General features: G+C 30.7%; 1 protein-coding gene across 4 annotated transcripts in view; it reads right to left on the minus strand.

The window, feature by feature from the left end:
* The window catches only part of LOC129914412 (heparan-sulfate 6-O-sulfotransferase 1), a 258,614-nt gene extending 241,072 nt beyond the window's left edge, over positions 1-17,542 (minus strand). The window contains exons 1-2 of one of the 4 annotated variants that reach the window (XM_055993657.1): positions 16,943-17,542; positions 7,023-7,814 (exon numbers count right to left, since the gene is read on the minus strand). In XM_055993657.1, the coding sequence (XP_055849632.1) occupies positions 7,023-7,205 (183 nt within the window). In that variant the 5' untranslated portion in view covers positions 7,206-7,814; positions 16,943-17,542. Of the gene's footprint in view, positions 1-7,022; positions 7,815-8,164; positions 8,323-13,427; positions 13,604-16,942 lie in introns of those variants that run through there. The other 3 variants (XM_055993660.1, XM_055993658.1, XM_055993659.1) reach the window with 3 other exon arrangements.
* Between the last annotated feature and the right edge of the window lie 3,097 nt (positions 17,543-20,639).

A 20,639-nucleotide genomic window follows, 5' to 3' on the forward strand; every position in this document is an offset into this window, starting at 1 on the left:
TGAGGTCGCAGTTCTGGCTTCACGGAGCTAGGATTCGAAAGATTTTTATTTTTTTAGTTTAAAAAAATGTTTATCAAAAATTTTATTAAATACAAATTTTTTTTAATGTTTTGACTCATTTGAGTTTAACTTCTAAGGTGACCTAGAAAATATATTCTAGTGATTTTTGCTTATTTATTCAGCACTCAAGTGAAGGTTCTTCTATATGTGTGAAAACCAATTAAAAATCATGTCTTGAAACAAAAATTTGAACTATAATTCTATATTTATTTGGCTTCGGCGTTACTTATTGCTTGTGATATTGATTTAAGATCAATTTTGCATGCACATGAGCACATTTAAAAGTTAAAACCTTTAAAAGACTTTGATTTAGAAACGTATTTTCGTTATCGTTGATCAGTTGCTTTCAAGAATTCTCCCTTCATTTCATCACTAAGCCCTCTCAATTGACACAAATTAATTTAATTTGTCAAACAGTACCCGTTTAATATTAATAATAATGTCTATTGAGTTTCGTATACCTGTTCGCTGTTACACAAAATCCAAGTTTGACGTTGTACCATGAGTATAATTTGTGTAGAATGTAGGTACAGTACACACGCGCCAACCTAAATTGATGTCATAAAAAATGTGACAACCTTAAACATATTGCATTAGGGTGGAGGAAGTATTAAACATATAAAAGCATAGGCATTTAGCCCATTCGTGGTAGTATTGCTCGGCATTGGTACCACCCTTCGGCCGTTTCTTTTGCCTATTGCCTCTAAGCTCTTATTCTTTTCGAACTGTCAGAAAATAAGCACCCGAACTCAATCGCATATTCAACAAGATAATTCATTTAATCCTTTGCATCAGCACGAATCTTTAACATGACACAGTTCACCGCATACACAACCCACCGATTGCCCCAAGCACACTTAGTCTTCCCGTGCGTCTCGTCGCGTTGCCATCGCCATCAAAAAATTAACTAGAACAGCATCACACATGTGTGGTACGAACGAAGCTTTAAGAATCGTGTGGCGTGAACATAATCCGACGCTTTCTATTTAGAACATTTAACCAAAAGGCTCTCTGTAGCGCCAAACAGAATATAGTTTTCGATTCGCTAAAGGATTAGAATGGAGCTCGTTCTAGCGAGGACAGCGATGCTTTCTGATAATCCGCATTCAAAACCACCCCTGCGGTACACTTGTAGATACACTCTTCAATGTGCACCTATACAAAAATTGGGTTACTGAGGCTTGAAAGCAAAGTCAGCGTTAGTGTTTTCAAATGTTTATTTCGCGTCAGCAGTATGTAAACGCCATCATAAGGTGCTGCAATCCGATTTTACAACCTATTTAATGGTTTTCAGTAGCATTAGCGGTATTTATTGCACAAAGCATATAAATACACTTACACAAAGACGTTGGCCCACAAAATGGTTAAGAGAGAAACAGTTTCGTTTTTTTATTTTTTTGTTTGGGAAATAAGATACGAGTATGAATTTGGAGTTACATAGGCGGCCGAAAGGAGAAAGGGAACTCTAAAACTCTTTTGGACTTGGAACCAAAGATTTAAGAAATATCTTACCTATAATTTTATTAAAAAAATAATAACAATTTTTAATAGAGACTTAAATGGAAATTAATTAACAAATAATTGCTACAGAACGAGTTTCAAACAAAAAAGTAAAAATAAAGTCATAAAAGAAAGCTTACACTAAATCCATTTGAATTGGTACCTACCTACTAGTTTGTAGTTTCAATAATATGGGCGTTAGTGAAACATTGTTAAAATAAAAGTTTATTTTTAATTTTTTTAAATTGTTCTAAATCGCATGAAATTGCTTTCATCGCTCAGTTTGAATATAAAATCAAAATTTCTATCGCAGCAGAGTTGTAAAAATATCATTTAAAAAAAATCTTTGTAAAAAGGAAAAATATTGAAAAAATGTTTCACGGATCGATAGCTCCAAGATTTCTTTTTTCATTATATTTAAGATAAAACGAAGCACTTCAATTTAAAGACCTTAAAACATCCAACTTGTAAAGAAGTGGACAGAACTCCTCATATGGATGTATCTATAAGAGTAGCGGTTTTTTAAGAATCATATACAAAATTAAATACCTAATGTTTTAACAAATAAGAGCAGCTATTTTAATAAGTAATTAAGTTTAGTTAAAAAATGTCTGAAGCTGTCGGAAAAAAGTAATTAGTCTATCCCTATCTGCCGACTAAGAATAAAAGTCAGGGATCAATTTACCGGATTTAATATGAATGTCTCATGATATTCAAACCTCCACTTTAACTGAATTATGCATTTATCATCATACCAACAAACAATTTAATAGTCAGGTTAAAGGTTAACGCTCGGTTAAATATTTTGGTTGAAAAAGTCAACTATAAAATTTAACCTAGGGTTAGTCTTTAACCTGACTTTTAAATTGTATGTTGGTACTTTTGTAAAATATGTATAATTCAGTTAAATATTGAAGTGAGGTTTATTGGTAAGGTCCATTGTGTCTGTATAATTTAAATCAATATTATGGACTGGCGTTACAGTTCTTTGAACAACAACAACATCTTGAAGGTGCTGCCACCAAGTGTTTATGGCTAGAGTCACAGTACTGTAACTCTAGCCATAAACACTTGGTGGTAGCACCTTCAAGATGTTGTTGTTGTTCAAAGATTATAATGAAATTGACGGTATAAAATAGCAGCCAAACTGCAAGTATGGAAACATACGAAACTTAAACATTATGGACTGCCGTTGTCCCCCCAGTTAATATTTTTGTGAACGCCTTTGTATGCCAAACCAAGTATGACATTCGCATCGTTTACTTTACGGATTAAATTAATTTATTCAAAAGCTCAGAAGATATACCTACAAGTCGAAATCGGAAGCTATTGAATACATACTAGAGTTGCCTGGATTGGTGTCTCTGAAGGTACATTCATGAATAATTAACATTTTACGGTTAATTAAAATACACACAACGACAATCAGTTAGCTTTGGCATAACATTTGTGTTCGAGTATAAATCCGAGTTCGGGTACCGTAAATTGCATTTAATTTTCATGACACAAAATGCATCATCCAACCGCTGCCACTCGCTCCAACTACCACTGGCATTGCCTTTGAAGGCTGTTTGCTGAAACGATACGCCGCCGCCGATGATGATGCGATCTCGTTTGCGGTTTTAATTTATTTGACGCAATGGAATTGCGTCAAGAATTTGCATGTTGTTTGATTTTGTTGTTTAGAACCGCTCTTCTATTGCGATTTAGTGTTTTGTGTGGCGACAAATTGATGACATATTGAATGAGTTTTTCAGCAACCTTACCTACCGACTCACACAGACTGATAGACTGCTTTTGGTAGATTGAATTACGATGTTTGATTGTGGTCTGGAATTGCGAAGTTGAGTAACAGTATAGGGAAATGTTTGCTCCAATAAAATTGTGTAGAGTTTGTTTTCAAATGGTGCCGATTTTTTTTTTTTGTTTTTAGAACGTACTAATACGAGATGTGGTGTCGACTGATATAGTATTTTTTTTTTTTGTATTATTTCACATCAGGTTTACCGTAAAACTTTGCTCGCTTTTCTTCGAATTGAAATCATTAAATTGTGAGGTAGCTACCTAATATATTTGTTTTTGAATCTTTTATTTGATGAACCGACTATTGTTTTCTTTATTTATTGATTTTTAATAAAGCGTTTTTTCCGTTTGATAAAATAAAGCAAATATGGAAATTTAAGATATATTTATAATAGCTCGTTACTTAACCTGAAAATTGTACCCACTGCATGCTTTGAATAAACAAAAATATTAGCTCGTGACGGAAACTTTTAGACGAAACGTAATCGTATTTCACCTAATGCATCTTCGATCTAATTGGTGGGACTGCTTTTGCTGCTTTCAATCACTTTGCTATTTCTCTGAACTGAGAACATTTACTTTTGCTCTTCGATATCATAAAATGTGCAAAATATTTGTAACCGCTAAGGCCATAAATTTTTAAGAACAAGAATACTTTTTTTTTTCTTTTAAAAAATGTACACGTTCAATGACGTTTACAATGACGTGTAAATTATCGCAACGAATACAAATCATCAAAATTAAAATTACAGTTGAAACCTAATTTTTATCCAAGGTTTAACTGAACTGGTTAATCGATTCAAATTAATTCTAGTGAAACTGTTTTGGGCGAAGTGCAAGCAGAAAAAAAACCTATGGATAACTCGAAGAGATTCCCAAAATAAATAGAACTTTTATGTAAACATACTGGTGGTCTGGTGCTCATAAATATCAAAATATTGTTGCTTTTCACAGTTTATTTTAATTTATTACTTTATAATCTATTGTATTAAGTGGTATTCCCCATTTCGCCCCACGAATTCAAAATTAAAATAACACGTTTCAGTCAAAATTCTTATCTTTTCTGTAGACTTATAATTTGCCATGGATGACTGAACTCTTGACATTCCATTTAAATAAAATATAATAAAAATCAAAACTAGATATAGAATGTCAGCATCAAGAGGAAACAAAAATAATATGAATTAAAAATATCTGAAGAATGCGGGTTGGTTGGTTTTTTTTTTAGGTAGGTTGGCTTTATATTATTTATTAGGATCTTAATTAATAAATTTGTTTTTTATTTATATATTTGTGTCATTTTGATTGTTATATGTTCGAAATATTAAATTTAAATATAAATTTTACTGAAGAAAAACATTCGTTTGGGGAAAATATTTTATGAGTAGAAAACACTCACGCAACTATTTATTTGTATTTTTGTTTAAATAATAAAAACACAATATTGTGTTTATTATTTTATGAGAACGACCTTGAACTGGTTAAAAATTTAAATGTTGAAGCAAATTATTACTGAAATGCGAGTAGGTATTTGTATTGTAAAATTGTAAGAGCTGATTTGGATTTTTGATCATAAATACAATTTTTCACCAAATTTAGTCATTTTTTAATAGTTTATTCATAGTTAAAATTATTATAAAAAAATTATTATTATATTAATGAATATAGAGTTAGGAAAATATATTTGGTGTTTCAATTGACTGACAATATAATGACTATTATCTCATTGTCATTATACAGTTTGTAACACTTGGATAACTTCACCCAGTACTCTTAAAAATGTTTTTTTTAACTTTTTAATGAAAATAGAATATCATTTTACCCGAACAGAAAGTAGACACAACTGTGTCAGAGGATTAGATAATTTTTACTTGATTTCTTGAAGTGAATTATAATTTTTGAGAAGTTTTTATTGGATGTCAATGTCATAAAGTTTTTTTGTAACACCAGGATAGTCTCAACCGAATTATATTTTTTGGTAACTTCTAATTAATGACGCGAAAAAAATTTTTGGGCAAACTCAAATTCGTATTTAGAAAAGAAAAGAAAAAGTCTGATTACTTTAAATTTTAATGTAGTTGTTAATGAATATAAAAAAACAGAAAAACAAAAGGCCAAAGAAGTATCCCGGAATTGTTGAATTGCAATCTATTCTCTCAACAACATTTCTATCGGAGTTGTTAAGAATTCCTCTCTACACTGATAAATAATTTTTTTTTACCTCAACTGACGTATTTCAAAATACTTATTTGGTTTTCACATAGTCGTTTCTTGTAACTTTGATTAAAACAAATTTACAAAAGTCGACTCACAAGTCACAAGTTTTATTATTTTCGGATGTAATTTGGTATGCGGAGGAGCTATTAAAATGCGACATTGTTAACAATAATTGTATTAGTATCCATCATCTTCCAATAATTTATTACACTGGCCAACAATTTTCAACTTGTTAAAATTTTCCAGAAAGATTTGTATTAAATTATAGATATTTGGATTCAGTAATCATATTGGTTTCTTTCTAGCACCTCTAGTTTTTGAAATATATAATTTTTCACATTTGAGGGCATGTTCAAATTCGAAAATTGCTGGAAGTTATCTATTTCAAGTTACCGAGCATCAGTACCTAATTTCGGTCGCAAAACGGAATAATTAAAATAAAATGCACGACTGGGTAGCACGAATTTGCCCCTAAGAGCAAGTTGATACAATTTTATGATTTCTTATATAGAAATTTAGAAAATATGTTTATGTGCAAAAAAACCTTGTAACTAAAATTTGAATTTTTTTTAACAAATTTTTTTTTAACAAAGCCGTTTTCGAGAAAATTTAAATTTTCCGAAATTTTGTACCTAACGTCATTTTTTGTCCAAAAAATAATTCCAAAAACCCCTCGATCTTGGAAAAAAGATTTTCATTCTTATTTTTTTTTATTTATATTTATATTTTTGTATGTTTCATTTTTTAGAAAATTGCCTCTCCCACCTCAACGGCGGGAACCGTATGAAGTTGCACATTCCTTTTTAAAATCGCTTACACAAACACATATATAAGTTTCGACTTTACAGAATAAACTTTAATTTAGTGCAGGTATACTGCACACTTTTAAGTTAGTTGCTCCTCAAAAAAGTATGGCAATTTTTTTTTAACTCTTCAGTGGGTTAACTAAATTGTATAAAAATTTTTAGACTTTCAAGGTCATTTACATATAACCTGCCAGACGAAGATTATTTTACTTAGCATGACATGAACCACCACTATAAGAATTTCTAGCCTTAAAAGAGTTACGTTACTCGGATTTGTTCACTAGCTCTTCTACTCCCAGGTTCTTTTCTATTTCAAATACATATCTCTAAAAAGGAACAAGTACTGGCCAACCTTGTTGAAATGGATGCGTTCACGTACGCACAGATAACCTATCCAAGATACCTAAGTTCATCAAATCTCCAATAAGATACACGAGAATCCAGAAATTTTTAGGATACCTTTGGATTTTTTTGCTTATCAACACATGTTTACGATCAGCTGAGATTTTATATGTGACACGCGTAACTTATTTCGAGGATTTGCTTTGCAAAGATAAAATATTTCGTAAATTTGAAAAAAAAAAAAAATAATAAAATATGTTTTCACGCTTAACTGGAAAAATCAAAAACACTCACCTGATCATTACAAAAGTATCCAAATCCAATGATGCCAGCGATCGCCAGAAATAAACAAAATACAATAATTGTCCGAATTTTCGAGCGTGGTTCCATTTTTTTGATCTCGTAAACACCGCTGGGTAACAGTAGGGCAAAATCACTATCTACTTGGACCGAGACGCTTTTTTGCATATCAACCATTATACGAAATCACATTCACACGCGAGCGCGGGTGGGAATGGGAGGAGGGCGAGGATAAGGGTTGGGGTGTTTTTTTTTTTTTGTTGTAAGGGTAGATTCTAATGGCTACGTTTGTGTTGGAAACTATAAACGACAACACAATGGACTCCAACTGCGATGAGAATGGGAGCTGAGAGAAGGATTGGGAACTTTATTTTAGATTTAACTTTTATTCCAACTTTTTATATATATATTTTTTGCTATGGGACACGGAAATCACATTCGTTGAAAATAGAAATAGGCAAAAGCAGTATAGAAGAGATGAACAGGGTAAGAGTGGAAGACCGATGAGGATTAACTCGATCCAATTAAAGTTTCTCGCTGCTGTTGCTTTTGCCGCTTTTGACTGCTTTGCCGACGGAGACGAAGTCGATGACGAGGAGGAGACAGAGTAAGCAGATTTAGCCGAAGTACGTAGGATTTCATCCCTTGAGCCTTAGCGGAAACTGATGATGGTTTAGTTTAGTTGGAAGGTAATAGTGCTGGTGCTGCTCCTGCTATTGCTGCTACGGCTGCTTTTGAAGTGGCCTATCGCTGGAGGGGAGTAGAGCCTCATCTGTGCATGCACCCCTGTTAAATCAAAGCAAAAAAAAGAATTAAAATCGCACAAAAAAATACACCCAACAGAAAAGCAAAATCCGTTTCGTGTTCGTAATCGTAATTTGTCCTTTAAATTTTTTTGTTGTACCGTGTTGTTGTTATTTTGTACCTATATATTGTCATGGTTGTATATTTCGTTTAAATGGAGACAGACCATAAAAGAGATTGTTAAGCAGAAAAATTGAAAAAGAAACGTGTGAGCGATATGAAGTCGTTTGTGTGGCTCCAGTGAAAGGGTTAACTGCTGGTTTAGAGTTGCCGATTACTTTTTTGTTGCTTTATAATTTATACAACTTATGTACATAGGTGCATTATATTACTTTTGTTGAATAAAAGAGTTTTATTTCAAGGAGTAACTTACATCAGTTTGAAATTGAATCCAGAAGAAGAGATTTTTTTAAAAAATAATTCACAACAGAATCTGACTGAAAATGAAAAACAATGTAGGTGATTAATTTAGCGTTGCCTACTATTTTTTTGATTTTTAAGTTATGTGTAGGTTTTTTTTTTTAATTTCCAAAGTACCAATATGTACCTCAAGTCCAGAAGCTGAGTTGGAAAAAGTTACAAAATGTATCTATTTCACAGTTCAACATTGCATTTAAAAACGATGTTGTGACGTCATAATATTAAATTTTGTAATTTTTTTTTCATTTGGAAACGATGAACAATAGTTCTCATCGGCGCATAAAAGAACGCACTTCAGCACTTTCAGAATCAAACCAAATTATAGGTTATTTTGTCTTAATAACTTTACAACCTTATTTAAGAATAGAGCCTTGTAGTCGCAATATTCAATTTATCGGAAGAAAACGAGGATCTTATCAAAGAAATGGGAGCGGGTCACAATTCTGCTTGTCAAAATTCTGTACGACAAAGTTCTGTGGGGTCAAAATACTGTAATACCATAATTCTGTACGTCATTATACTGTAAATACAAAATTCTGTACGTCAAAATACTGTATCAACAAAATACTGACATGCAAAATTCTGTTTTGTAAAATTCTGTACGGCAAAATACTGTATATCAAAATTCTGTAAAAATGCTGTAAAAAAATATCGTTTTGATAATGTAAAAAAGTGCGCGCGCACTTTTTTACATTATCAAAACGATATTTTTTTACAGCATTTTTACAGAATTTTGATTTACAGAATTTTGATGTACAGAATTTTGAAATACAGTATTTTGACCAACCAGAATTTTGCTATACAGAATTTTGACTTTCAGAATTTTGTTCCTACAGCATTTTGCACATACAGAATTTTGACATACAGTATTTTGGCATACAGTATTTTAAATACAGAATTTTGCAACATACAAAATTTCGACCCCAACCCCAAAGAAATATGAACTGTAGACGAGAGTTGTTAAACGTCGATTTCTTTTCGTAAGAATACCTCGTATCTGAGAATGGATACACTACTCGATACGTTACATTTATCAGATATTGATAAATGAACGTTGACATTTCGGTTTGAATTTTGTTCATACAATTACCCGTACCGCTACTGCATATGTACCTTTCCAGTGAGGTCATTCCTTAAGAGTTTTATGCAAAAGGCCTATTCTTTTCTGGCTTTATTATTTTTTCTATTTTTAAAGTTGTGATATCTTAAAACTGATTGCTCGGATCGAAAAAAAAAAATAAAATTTTAGGTAATTTTAAATTTAATAAGGTGAGCACAAAATATTTTTTTAATACTGCCGTATTTAAGAGTTATAAACAAAAAAGCGATAAGGTATATATGACTTTTAATATTGTTTTGTTTTAAATTTTTGCATATAAAACTAACTCAATTCATCGAAATAAAAAGAAAAAAGAAGCTTAACTCTAAAATAACATTACCTTGATATTTTACAAAAAAAATCTTAGGGCTTAAGGAATTAAATAAAGCAAAATGTTTAAGAAGGATTTTTATTTTCTACTTTTTCAGAAATAATAATTTAATTTTTTTTTTTTTGCTAAAACATTTTATTCATTAAATTTAACTTTTTTTAAGTCCTCAAAACTTAAGATTTTTTCTTGTAAATTCAAGGAACTAGTATTTGAGTTGATCTAATTATTTCTTGTTCAAACATTGCAAGGTCAAGAAAAATACCATCAGTTGCGATTAATTTTGTTCTAATAAAAAACAAAGTTTAAGTTTTTCAATACTCAGTAGATATTCATTTTTTATTTTATTCGCAAAACAAAAACAATCGCTACAAGTAAGTATGTGTTTTGTTTTTTTTTTGAATAAAATAAAAAAAAAATGAGTAGAAAAAACAGGGCTTTTGATTCAATCTCATTCCAAAAAAAAGTTAAAAAAAAATAAAATTTGTACTCACAAAACAAATTTATCGTGTTTTGTACTCGCTAAATTACAAATACAAATACAATAAGCCTTGTTAATTAACTAATAAAACCAATGTGAAATAAACCAATTTGTAAACGTAGAGCCGTTTTTGTAGTCATGGATTCACCCTTAATTTCTCCTTGCAGAAGTTGCCGATAATTGACAGATTCAAAGCTTTTATAAATTTTCATATCATCTGCAAAAATATGTAAGAATTTCACTATGGTGAATACATAATGGAGAACATTTATACCTTTAATGAAAAGAAGAGGTCCTAAATGGCTTCCTTGCGGAACACCTGATTTTGCGATGAATGATTTTTTCAAGATATGAAGAAATCCAATTCTACGTCCACATTGACGGCAGTATCAAGAAAAGATTGACCGTATTAGTCACAAAAGCATCGCAAATATCTGAAGTTACTCTTTAAGATGTTATTTTTATAACTAAAATTGACTGGATAGACATCTGATTTCTTCTTTTTCATATTAACAAATTTCCAAAAATATTAAAGGTCTTGCTTAAGACAACTTTCCTTAGAACTATGATAATCTGATTTTATATGTTGTGAAACGGGCTTCAGGTTAATTAAAAAAAATAGATTTTTGTCACGACATTTCGTTCATGTCTATGAACATCATCAGGTAATGGCAAAGGAATCTTTATTAACATTAATAAATAGGTTACAAATTTGTTGACATTCATCTAAAAACAATAGTAAACTTACACTTGTTACATTTATATTGCACTTTTAATTAAAAACAACAAAATCAAAAAGTACAAAGTCTGCACTTGACAAAGTAAAATTGACAAATAACTTGCCTAAGGGAATGGTAAATTAAGATAATCTGCATATACACTCTTCAAAAAGTAAAATGTAAATTTCTTTATTTCCTGAGCACATTGTTCTTTTGTAATGTTTCCAAGCTTTGTTTTGATTTGATTTGATTTGATTTTATTGAGCACGTTAAAATCCTAACGTTACAGGTAATTATAAATATAAATAAATATAAATAACAATAATAATAAAAAATGAATGTATGTATAAAAAAAAAAGCTAACACAATTAAATTTCTAATTTACAAAATTAACGAAAAATCTAATTTTAAACTGTTTTGATTTCAAATTTACGTTAACAGAGTCAATTAAGTTATAATGTTTATTGAAAATATTAATCAACTGATTAATCGGACTGTTAGACCCATAGTTCGATCTGCTAAAACTGGGACGTATTGTTTCTTTTATTTCGAAGATTTAGCTCTTATTATACCAAGCATGAGAAAAGCTAGAGCATTTCCATCTTTTTTGTTTTTTTTTTGTTACCTACTATTTCGCTTAAACAATTGTTTAAAACACGTTAAAAGTGAAAAATGATTATCTCAATATCATCAATAAACGGTTAAGTTTTCAAATACTAGATGTATTGAGAATGTCAGAAAGCTGCTGATAGTAAGCCTTTCGAAAGTCAAAGGCATACGAAGTCTTTTGAAGATAACTACATATTTTTAAGTAAAGGATCGTCCAAGTAAAAAAAAATCAGGAAGAAGACGGTAAATGTTTATGTTAGAAATGGCATTGAAAGATTTGGACACTATGCTTCCAATATTTGAAAAAAAATATTGGAAAAATTTGTTCAAATTCAATTTTGAGAATACTTAACCTCAAATAACATTATTATCGAGGAACAATCTGGATTTAGACGAAAACACTGTTGTGAATCAGCATTAAATTATATTCTGGCAGACTGGAAGGAGATTAAACATCAAAACAAGAAAGTTGCAGATGTATTTATTGATTTAAGAAGGGCATTTGAAAAATTAGGCAGATTGATTTAGTTTTTTAAATTAAGAATAATGTATTACCTATATATTTACAATAAAGATTGATAACAAGTTATGAAAACAGGACACGTAACTTAAGAAATAATAAGGATTTTAATTTACCATTTAGAAATAATAGAACACAAAATATTTTAGCGCAAATTTTCAAACATTTAAATCCTACTCTAAGGCCGTGTGTGAATTATTTTTGACGCTATTTAGGTGAATACAAAAATTTCAGCTGTATAGCTTATTGTTTAATATTTTTCTCTAACTCTTTATTGCCATGATACTCCTTTTTAATAAAAAAACAAAACCATCTGCAAAAAAAATGTAACCTAAATTTAACCAGGTCCCAGAGCCCATCAAATTTTTAACAGGTGAAAAAATTTTAATCACCTCAATAGTGTCAAAAATTTTACACGGGGTTAACTATTTAACGCTATTCACACACGGCCTAAATCTACTTTAAAACGGAGGTCGGATCTAAAAAAAAAATAAAACGAGAGTCTACTCTTTCATATTTTCGAACGACTTAAAGTATACTTTATTGTTAAACAGGTCGTCAAACTTTAAAAACAGCTAAACTCTTCTTTATCTATTTAAATTACGCTTTTATTTGTTGATGTCTGTCAATGAAAAGCAATAATAGTAAAGAAAATTGGTTTTAGAAGTGAAAAATATTCTGTTAAATAAATTCTTCTCATATTTGAACACATACATAAATGAACAAAATATATCCCGAACCATACAATAAAAATTATGCTTCAGATCAACTTCACATACGATTGGTTATTTGAAGCCAAGGCCAGTGTTCTTTTTTCAAGTTTTAATTTTATTTCCGTAATACCTTCTTGGTACAAAAAAAAAAGAAATACAAATCACTTGAACTTTCTTTTAAATATTTGTTTTTGCAAATTCTGTGGCAACAAGGAATAACAACATAAGTCAACTTATGTCGAAATTGAGATTTTCACAAAATCTGATGCACAATAAGCGATTCTATCTACCATATTTTTTTCATATTTTTATCTTAAGCGGCTTATGAATTACAGGTAAAAGAAAAATGACATTAGCATTGACTTCTTATGGGAAGCCAAACTTTCAAAACGCTCTCCTGAAAAGTTGTAAAAACTGATTTATGTGGTTTTTCCTTATTGCCACAGAATTATTTATATATTTTTTTTTTTTTTTACTTTTCTGCAAAGGTGTGTTCAACTGGAAATTTTCTCACGTTACGTTACATGTCTACTCTAGTTAGAAGAGTTGTTTAAACTGTTGAAAAATGAGAAAAAGTTAGACGAGGATTTAGAACTAAACGAGTGCTCTAACTAGAGTAGGCTTTATCGCTTAAACGAGTGCTGACTGAAAATTTTTAAAGGGATTTTTCAATAGTCTCCCATCTAATGTTAAAATTGAAACTAACATATACATACTTATGTCGTTTTCGATTGGCTGTCCGGAAGCGTCCAGAATCATTCAGAAGCCTTCTGAAACCGTTTTATTGGCTTTAAAATGACAGCTAGAACGCTTCCCAGAAGATAAATTCTCTTCTCGACTCAAGAAGCACTAATACATGAACACTCAAATGTCAAAATAAAAAACTCCGTCAAAATTTTTTGTTTTTCATTAGGGGGGTTCACATTGACCAACTTACCGGACAGACCAGCCGCCATTTGGTCTGATCTGATGTTGTTTTGATAATGTGAACACCCATCCGACAGCCTGTCCGGTTTGCCGGATGGTTTTCAAAAAATTTTGATTTTTTGGTGGTCGGACGGACATGTTAGTCGATTAAACGACATGTCTGTCCGGCAGACAGTGATAATCCATTCTCTCTAATTTTAGAGCAATATAGGGTAAAGATACATTAAAAATAAGCTGAAAAATGGGTTTTGATAAAAATTATCTGATGAGTGTGAACGAAAAATATAAAACGGCCATCAGGCCAAATGACAATCGGTCTGTCCGGTAAGTTGGTTAATGTGAACCCCCCTATTCAACAATTATTTTTTGAAATTGAAATTAATAACAAAACAAAAACGGATAAATTAATGCAGTGGAACAATTGATTATCATCATCTTCTTCAGCGTAGTCTTCAAAATTATAATTTTTCAATGTTTTTCGTTTGCAAGAAAAAAAAAATACTAAAAATATTTGACATTTGAAACTTCACACAAGTAGGTACATACAACAAAATTGAGTAGAAGGGATTCAAACTGTTTTATTATGTCGTTTTCGATTGGCTCTCCGGAAGCGTCCAGAAGCATTAAGAAGCCTTCTGAAACCGTTTTATTGGCTTGAAAATGACAGCTAGAACGCTTCTCAGAAGAGAAATTCTCTTCTCGATTTCAAATTAGAATCAAATCAAGAAGCACTAATACATGAATACTCACATGTCAAAGAAACAGTCAATCATTGTTTTTTTTTTTTGTTTTTATTTTTTATTCAAATATTTTCTTTTTTAAAATTAATTTGTTAATTTATTTTAAAACAAATAAATTATGCTTTTAAAATATTTTGCAAAACGATTTCCCGAATAATTTTTTGAATATAAGTTACTATTTTCTTTCAATATTAACTATTTTTCAAATCTTATGCCATTTTTGACATTTTAAATTTCACAGAAAAACAAACACAAAAAACAGAATTGAGTGGAAGCGATTTGACCTGTTCCATTCGATTTCAGAATGAGTGTATCCTTGAGTGAAACCAATCGAAAACGACATTAGATTTCAGAATGAGTGAATCCTTGAGTAAAACTAATCGAAAAGGACATTAGACTTAAAAAAATGCGCGTCTTTAGGCTCGTCTGTCGGGTGTTTGGGCGCGGTTAAAATGTCTGTCATGGGTATTTTTGTAATCAGCGCGACGAGGGCGTCAGGTTCCAATTGTTTTTAGGTGGTTACCCCAATCCCTAAAAACGTGTAAAAAAACGCGTTTTCGGACTCGTCTGTCGGGTATTTGGGCGCGGTTAAAACGTCTGTCATGGGTGTTTTTGTAATCAGGGCGACGAGGGCGTCAGGTTCCAATTGTTTCCAGGTGGTTACCCTCACTAAATCAATTTTCAGAAAAAATGTACTTTTGATGCACTTTTTCTCAGCAAAGGCGCAGACACATGCTGGCAGACGTTCGTTTTCGTCATCACCATGACTGGGACTTATTCTAATATTAATATGAATCGGTTACCTCTCACGCAAAAAATCTGCTCCCGGCTCTTAGACTAGATTGGAATCACTCAAGGATTCACTCATACTGAAATCCAATAAAACAGTTTGAATTGCTTCCACTCAATTCTATTTTTTTTGTGTTTGTTTTTCTGTGAAATTTAAAATGTCAAATATGGCATAAGACTTGAAAAATAATTAATATGTGAAGAAAATAGTACCTAATATTCAACAAATTAATCGGGAATTCGTTTTGCAAAATATTTTAAAAGCTTAATTTATTTGTTTGAAAATAAATAAACAAATTAATTTCAGAAAACGAAAAAAATTTGAATGAAAAATAATAAAAAACAATGATTGAGTGTATCTTTGACATGTGAGTATTCATGTATTAGTGCTTCTTGATTTGATTCTGATTTGAAATCAAGAAGAGACTTTCTCTTCTGAGAAGCGTTCTAGCTGTCATTTTCATGCCAATAAAACGGTTTCAGAAGTCTTCTGAATGATTCCGGACGCTTCCGGAGAGCCAATCGAAAACGACATCAATTACTTATTTTGTGAGAAACAATTATGTAGATATTAATATACGAAAGTGTAAACCAAGTTTAAAATAGCTAAATAAATTCTACTATAACTACTACTAGAAGCTTCAAAGCAGGATTCGTCTTCTGATGGAACACAGTCAATGTAAGGGAGGTTAAAATCGCCTAATAGAAGAATTGAACTATCAAGATCAGCAATTCCAAAATAAATAAATAAAATCTAGTGCTAATGAAAGTTCTGCAAAAGTAGAAGCAGACGTTTTGGGGGTGGGGATATAAACATTTAAAACAAATAGATTACTTGATTTAATAAGTATTTTATTTCAAAACATACCCAACATTACACCCAACTCTTAAACTAGATTAAAGAGCGGAATTCATAGTCGTTACTCGAGTTAAGATTTTTCTCATCTCCAGTAAGTTGAGAAATATTTCAAGCAATCGCTCAAGGTAATTGAAAATAGGGCTGTCACTTGAGTACCTAAAGAAAAATCATGTCTTGAGGAAATATTTTTCTCAAACTCGAAAATTTGACTGATTTGAATTTTGAATTAACTGCCATCAAAAAATCATTTTTTTAATAATTCGCCATCGGTTTGATTTATCGCGATTAAACAATATTTAAAAATAAATAAATATGTACAAACTATTTAAAATGTCCTTCGTATAAATTTTAATTGTTAAATACAAAAAAAAAAACTCTCGCAAAGACACTTGCGGTTTAATGTCAACTGACTGAAAAAAACTTAAGCGTTTCTTCAAGTAAAAAAGCCTCCTCAGACGTTCACTTGAGAAAAATTTCGACTCTAGTGATGACTGTGAATAAGGATTCGCTTGAGAAAATGCTTAAGATATTTCTCAACTTGAGTGACGACTATGAATTCCGCCCTAAATTAATCTTACGGTAATGTAAAAAGGTATGTAAACAAAGAAAAATGCAAACGATAATACTATTAAACTTTTTTCGCAAAAGATAACATTTGGTTTTGGCAACTCTGTCAACACAACCCCTTCTCTGGGCAAGCATCGGCCAAATGGATATTTTTAGGTTCATTTTGGCCACCGCAACGAAGCCTTGAACATTCCAGTTGGTCGTAAACATCCACAATACTTAAAATTCTTAAACTATGTAGCAAATTGATTCCGTAATTCACGTTTCTTCTTCGATTTTTCACAATAAAACCAGACACAGACGTCAGACAATGAATATCGTCACTTCATCTTCTCTTACCCCTGAAAACAGCTGCTGGCTACAACTTGTCTGCCGCTAGTGTTACAAACTCTGCTCCGTTTTGCACATAGATAAAGAAATAAAGAATACAAAAAATGAAGAAAAACGTCAAAAACTAAACAAAATAATATAAATTATGTCGTCCAGTGTGAAACAGCAGCACTACACAAAATTATTTTGCTTTTTCTTTTTAACACAATATTTTCTTTTATTTTATTTACAGAGTTATTTACTCTGAGATAGATTTCATTTATTGGCAAACTACACGCGCGTACAGATTTTAAAAAGAAATTTTAGAAAATAAACAAGAAAAGCATAGCAGACAGGCGGAGTTCGGTCTCATGAAAAATGTAAATAAATGCGTTCTTTTAGCAACGCGTTTATATAGAATCCGTCGGGAATTGCACAATTATTTAAGGGTTTTTTTTTTTGTTTATTTGTAGCTGCTTTTAGAGAATTGAATTAAAATTAATTAGCAACTATTCCTGTCTAGAGATTCCGATAAAGTGTCGCGACAAAAAATCTACAATTTCGATGCAGCTGAATTTATTTTCGTCCGCGGAATACGTCTACAGGCCGCCATGTTGTTGTAAACTGACGGCTGACAGTCTGACAGGGAAAAGTCAAATTGTCGTTCCAAGAACTGGAATGTGTTGACAGTTGAGTGGAAAATATTCCAAGATATTGGAAAAGAAAGTGACAACTGGAAGTCAATATTTTTAGTTATAGTTGGTAAAAACTGGCGCTGATGTCGACTTCAAAGGGTAGTGGTTTTAACATTAGATAGGTACATAAGGGTGTGTGGAAGCACTTGTTAAAAATTCCAAAGTATCTTAAAATTTGTTATTCATATGAGCGCGAACAACGACCAAAGAATATTCGCTGATTTTGAGATTTCTTTCACATGAGAGTTTTTAATTCATAGCGATTGAAGACACCGTTCACTACAAAAACCAAAACAAGGATAAAATTTTGTTTGTTGGGAATGTGGATTCTGTGGAACGTCAGTTTATTCTGACAGTTCGTAGTACCAACTAGAAATCTCTTCGCGACGAATAAATTTGTTTTTTCAACATTTTAACATTTTATATTAAAACGTGAATAAATGTATCATAAAATCAAATATAAACTATAAAGGTAGTGGTACGGGTAGTTGTATGAAAAATATTCCACACCTAAACGTTGGTGTTTATTTTCTTTTATTTTCTTTTCCTTTCTTTTCTTTTCTTTTCTTTTCTTTTCTTTTCTTTTCTTTTCTTTTCTTTTCTTTTCTTTTCTTTTCTTTTCTTTTCTTTTCTTTTCTTTTCTTTTCTTTTCTTTTCTTTTCTTTTCTTTTATTTTCTTTTATTTCTTTTCTTTTCTTTTATTTTCTTTTCTTTTCTTTTCTTTTCTTTTCTTTTATTTTATTTTATTTTATTTTATTTTATTTTATTTTATTTTATTTTCTTTTCTTTTATTTTATTTTATTTTTTTTTTTTTTTTTTTTTCTTTTGTTTTCTTTTCTTTTTTTTTCTTTTCTTTTCTTTTCTTTTATTTTCTTTTCTTGTCTTTTATTTTCTTTTCTTATATTTTATTTTATTTTTTTTCCTCCCTCTTGGTGAGCATAGCATAGTCCAATAAGAATTCTGGGGAACGCTTATAGGATCAAACACCACTTTCGGTTCTTGATGAGAAACTTTACAGAAGTCTTAACAATGTTCTTCTTTGCTCACTTATGGGATCGAATACACTTTCGGCTATTCTGCTTATAATCTCACAAAGACCCTTAACTACACTTTTCTTACTTCTGAGTTATAAGCCTGGTACGCTGCTCGCGCTAAATTTTAGCCGAGATAAAATTTTAATACAAGTTATCGATAATTTGTATGGGATCGAATTTAGCTGAGATAAAATTTTTCGATAATTTGTATGGGAGCTAAAATTTAGCGCGAGCAGCGTACCAGGCTATAGAGGGAAACATTAAATGTAATATCGCAATTAGCATATAAAAATGAAAAAAATCAAAAGTACATTTTGAATTTTCTAACTTATTTGAAGACCTAGGCTAAAAAAAATGAGAATAATTCAGAGACAACCATACTAACAATTTTGCTTCTTTAATGCTTTACAGAAGCAACAATTGCATCTGTAAAGCTTTATAGAACTAAAATTGTTTGTCGGGAATGCCCTAACTCAAAATATGCAAAATAAATCAAAATCGAAAATTTTGTAGTTAGGGCCTTTACGAGAAAAAAGCTAAATCATTGGAACTGTTCAAAAACCAACATTTTCAATTTATATTTATTTTTCTCTTAAGAAAGTGGGAAATTTTTTTGATAAAATGCGATTCTTATTATTAGAAAGGCTATTTTTTTAGCTACAAGATATTGATTTAAACTTCTACGATTTTTTTAGACTGCAAAATCATTCATCAAACCAAAAACCATACTCTTGACTTTGATTATAATACCTCAACTACGAATCATTTCACAGGAAATTTAAGGGTACATTTAAAAATTTCTTTTTATTCTCTACAAAGAATAATTCTTTTTTTAAATATTATTTATGTGTTAGCCTAGTACGCTGCTGAAGCGAAACGAACAATTTTGAAGTCTCCAAAGTCAACAGCGAACATGTTAACAAAAAAATACCATCGGGTATTATAGCGAAACAAAATTAATTAAAGTACAAATAAAAAAATTCGAGAAAAAACATCGGAAAATAAGTTTGAAATCAAAAACAAATCAAATTTAATGTCGTTCAAGATTTAGTTAACGAAATTTTGTATGGAAAATTTCGTTTCGCATCACCAGCGTACTAGGCTTTACTTCGTATTTATCAAAATAGGCATTTTAAGGTTATTTAGAAAATATACCGGTATTTTATAACTATGGGTGAAAAATTAAACTTATTATTGAAGGTTAATATACCTGAAATTAATCTGCAAAGTAACATATTTATCCATCAAACAGTTTTTTTGTTCTGACTGTTTGATCTTTTGACATGAAATAAAACAGAGTTTTCCAGCTGTAAATGACTATGCTGGATTTACATACGTCTGCATTTCCAGATCTGTATTGAAAGGGAGACACAGTATTTAAGATTCACAGATATTGGATAGAGAGAGTAGATCTAAGAATTAGAAGTACAGGAAAACAGGAATAGGTGTATATCATTTTTATCGTGTAGGATAGCGTGGAAACAAAACTGTCAAAAATAAATCCAAAGCTGTCATTCGAGGTATTCTGGTATGTGATAGAATTAAAACCAAAGTGTATTTCAAATTCGAAAGTCCTTTAAAATCATTCTTTAACACAATTGCAAAAACTTTAATGGAATTGCAAAAACTTTAATGGAATTGGTGGTAAGGTGGGCGACTAAAGATTTGAAGTCTCCAGTTCGATTCCCGGCCTGGTCGTCGTTTTTTTTTTCTTTTCAAAACCCTACAACTGCAAATTTTAAAACAATAAGGAAAACCCGGTTGTTTTAATAAGGTTTCCTTCTTGGATGAAAACCATAGAGAAATCTTATTGTTTTTGTTCTAATTTATGTGGTCTATTTTTCTCTGTGATAGTTATGGTAAGTATTACTATAGTCTTTTTTATTACTAGCTATTTCTTCGTATTTAATAATTTGATTTACTTCATGCACTTGTAATTTAATATTTTGGCAAAATATTAAAAAATTAAAAATGGCGTTTTAATTGAATTTCAAGAAA

This window comes from Episyrphus balteatus, chromosome 3, assembly GCF_945859705.1.
Source record: "Episyrphus balteatus chromosome 3, idEpiBalt1.1, whole genome shotgun sequence".
Classification (NCBI taxonomy): Eukaryota; Metazoa; Arthropoda; class Insecta; order Diptera; family Syrphidae; genus Episyrphus; species Episyrphus balteatus.